Raw genomic sequence first — 2,165 nt, 5'->3', positions numbered from 1 at the left:
ACATTTCAATCTTTTTATCAGCACCTTGGTGCTTCTCGCGTAGCTGTGTTTAAATGTGCTCTAGAAATCAACTTTACTTTGCTTACCTACTAAACTACCCAGCAATGTGTTGGCCTACAGTCCAGCTGACATGATTAGAGGATTAGACCTTAAGACACAACGGTTTGACTTGTTTCCACTTTCTAATATTCGAGGATTTTTCTGCATCAAATACTTTTACTTATAATACTTTAATTACATTTTCCTGATGATACTTACATACTTTTTGCGTGAGTAACTGTACTGAATCCCGACTAGTCCCACTAGGTGGCACTATTAGCTGACATTAGACAAATGGACAGGCATTAGGCCAGACAGCTAAGTAAGGACTTGGGTCCTTTACCACTGCGTTCCTTTTACTGTCTATGCTGCGTTCACATCTCGTGGGGATTTATTCCACTCGGGACTGTCAAGGAATTAACATTGTATGTTTGAAGCACATATACCGTACATACTATTCAGACATCCTAGTGCCTTCCTAGACAGGAAGCTGTTTCTACTCTTCAAACCACTGTACTGGATTCTGAACACCAGTAAAGTTTGAGTGGAATTCAGAACTCTGCCCCCGTGTTTATCCCTCTAACCGGGGAGCCGGCCTACAGCCCTTATAAACATCTTCAGCCCTGCTAATTCTTACAGTAACATTTTCAGGACTTTTACTTCTAACAGAGTACTTTTCACAGTGTGGGGTTTGTATTTTTACTGAAGTAAAAGATCTGAATACTTCTTCCACCACTGTGAATTAGCTGTGGAAAACCAAGAAATGGCACTAAGAGCAATTCAGGGAGCAAAAAATAGAACACATCCATAATTAATCCTGTTAGTAAAATCATTAAATCCTTAAGCTCAAAGAGCATGGAAACGTGGTGAGGATATGAATACCGTCACATGGGTAGAATAGTGAATAGATTGGTTAATTATTTAATGTCATGTGATGTAATGCTAAGACCAACTTAAAAAACTAAGCAAAATGGGTTGGTAAAATATACGTTATCGTGTCTGAACTGCTCTGTTTGTCTGATCTTACAGTGGAAAACGGAGAGCACTGTGACTTCACAATCCTCCGGAACATGCTGATCAGGTGAGCAGAAACACATCTCGCCCTCATCCGTACAGGGCAGTCATGCTGGGCTCAGTAAAAAGGTTGAATAATCCATCACGAGTCTGTGTCTGAGATGATGTTGATGTACGAGCCACCCCCTCACTAGAATAAGGGTGTTTTCTTTCAGTTCTTAAAGTAATTCTGTGTGGGTTTTATTCAACCTGGACCCTGTTTCCCCTTGCAGTGGTATAAGTGACTAATGTGAACAACAATCTGTGAAACTGGTCCAGGATTGAGCGAGACAGCTGTAACTAGCAGCTTCGGCCCAGGCTGCAGTGTAACCACAGGGCAAATGTGCATCAATCATCAATTTTGTCCACTAAAGGTTCGGTTTTTGCCTCTGACAGGCTCAGATTGGAACTCTGACAAAATTATGGAAATGATCCCCACAGATATAAACCTTTTTTTAATTTTTTGTGATGATCTTTTTTTTTTTATTACTATTTCAAGAGCCAAATAAAAATGCAAAACATTGTCCACATGACAACATACAGAGAAGTACACTACACACACACACACACACACACCGAAGAAGGCACAGTGCACCTGTTCCACAAGATCAAATATTTCACTTTAAAATAAAGAGAGGAAATACGGAAAGGAGGGAGACACAACAAAAACACAACAGCAGGAATGATGCCCCCAGTTCACATACAAGACACACAGACACACAGAGACACAGACACACACAAACACGGCACAAGACAAAAGGGACCAAACACACACACAGACAGAAGTGAGACGGCCGTAGCCCAAATCTACAGCATGGACTTCAAGCATCCAGCAATGCTGAGCCAAGGGTCCAAAGTCCTTCCCGGGGCTCCACCTATGCGAGCCTTGGAGCGCTCCATGTACACGGCATCCAGATAGGAAAGGGTCCAAGTACGGATAGACAAGTCATGAGGGGGTTTCCAACGAGTTGCAGTCCTTCTCTTGGCGCTGGAAGTCCAGCAAACACAGCACGTTTCTGAGTTAAGAGAGCTGAGGGCTATTTCACACAACCAAGATAAGGGATTAAGCCGGG

At 42.4% G+C, this 2,165-nt stretch overlaps 1 protein-coding gene across 3 annotated transcripts in view; it reads left to right on the top strand.

The window, feature by feature from the left end:
* The window catches only part of septin7a (septin 7a), a 47,196-nt gene that overhangs the window by 38,567 nt on the left and 6,464 nt on the right, over window positions 1-2,165 (top strand). For all 3 annotated transcript variants that reach the window (XM_032511230.1, XM_032511229.1, XM_032511232.1), the window contains exon 10: window positions 1,069-1,120. In XM_032511230.1, coding sequence (XP_032367121.1) covers window positions 1,069-1,120 — 52 coding nt within the window. The remainder of the gene's footprint in view (window positions 1-1,068; window positions 1,121-2,165) is intronic.

This window comes from Etheostoma spectabile, unplaced genomic scaffold (genome assembly GCF_008692095.1).
Source record: "Etheostoma spectabile isolate EspeVRDwgs_2016 unplaced genomic scaffold, UIUC_Espe_1.0 scaffold340, whole genome shotgun sequence".
In the NCBI taxonomy this organism is placed as follows: domain Eukaryota; kingdom Metazoa; phylum Chordata; class Actinopteri; order Perciformes; family Percidae; genus Etheostoma; species Etheostoma spectabile.
This window is presented reverse-complemented; position numbering and strand designations above follow the sequence as displayed.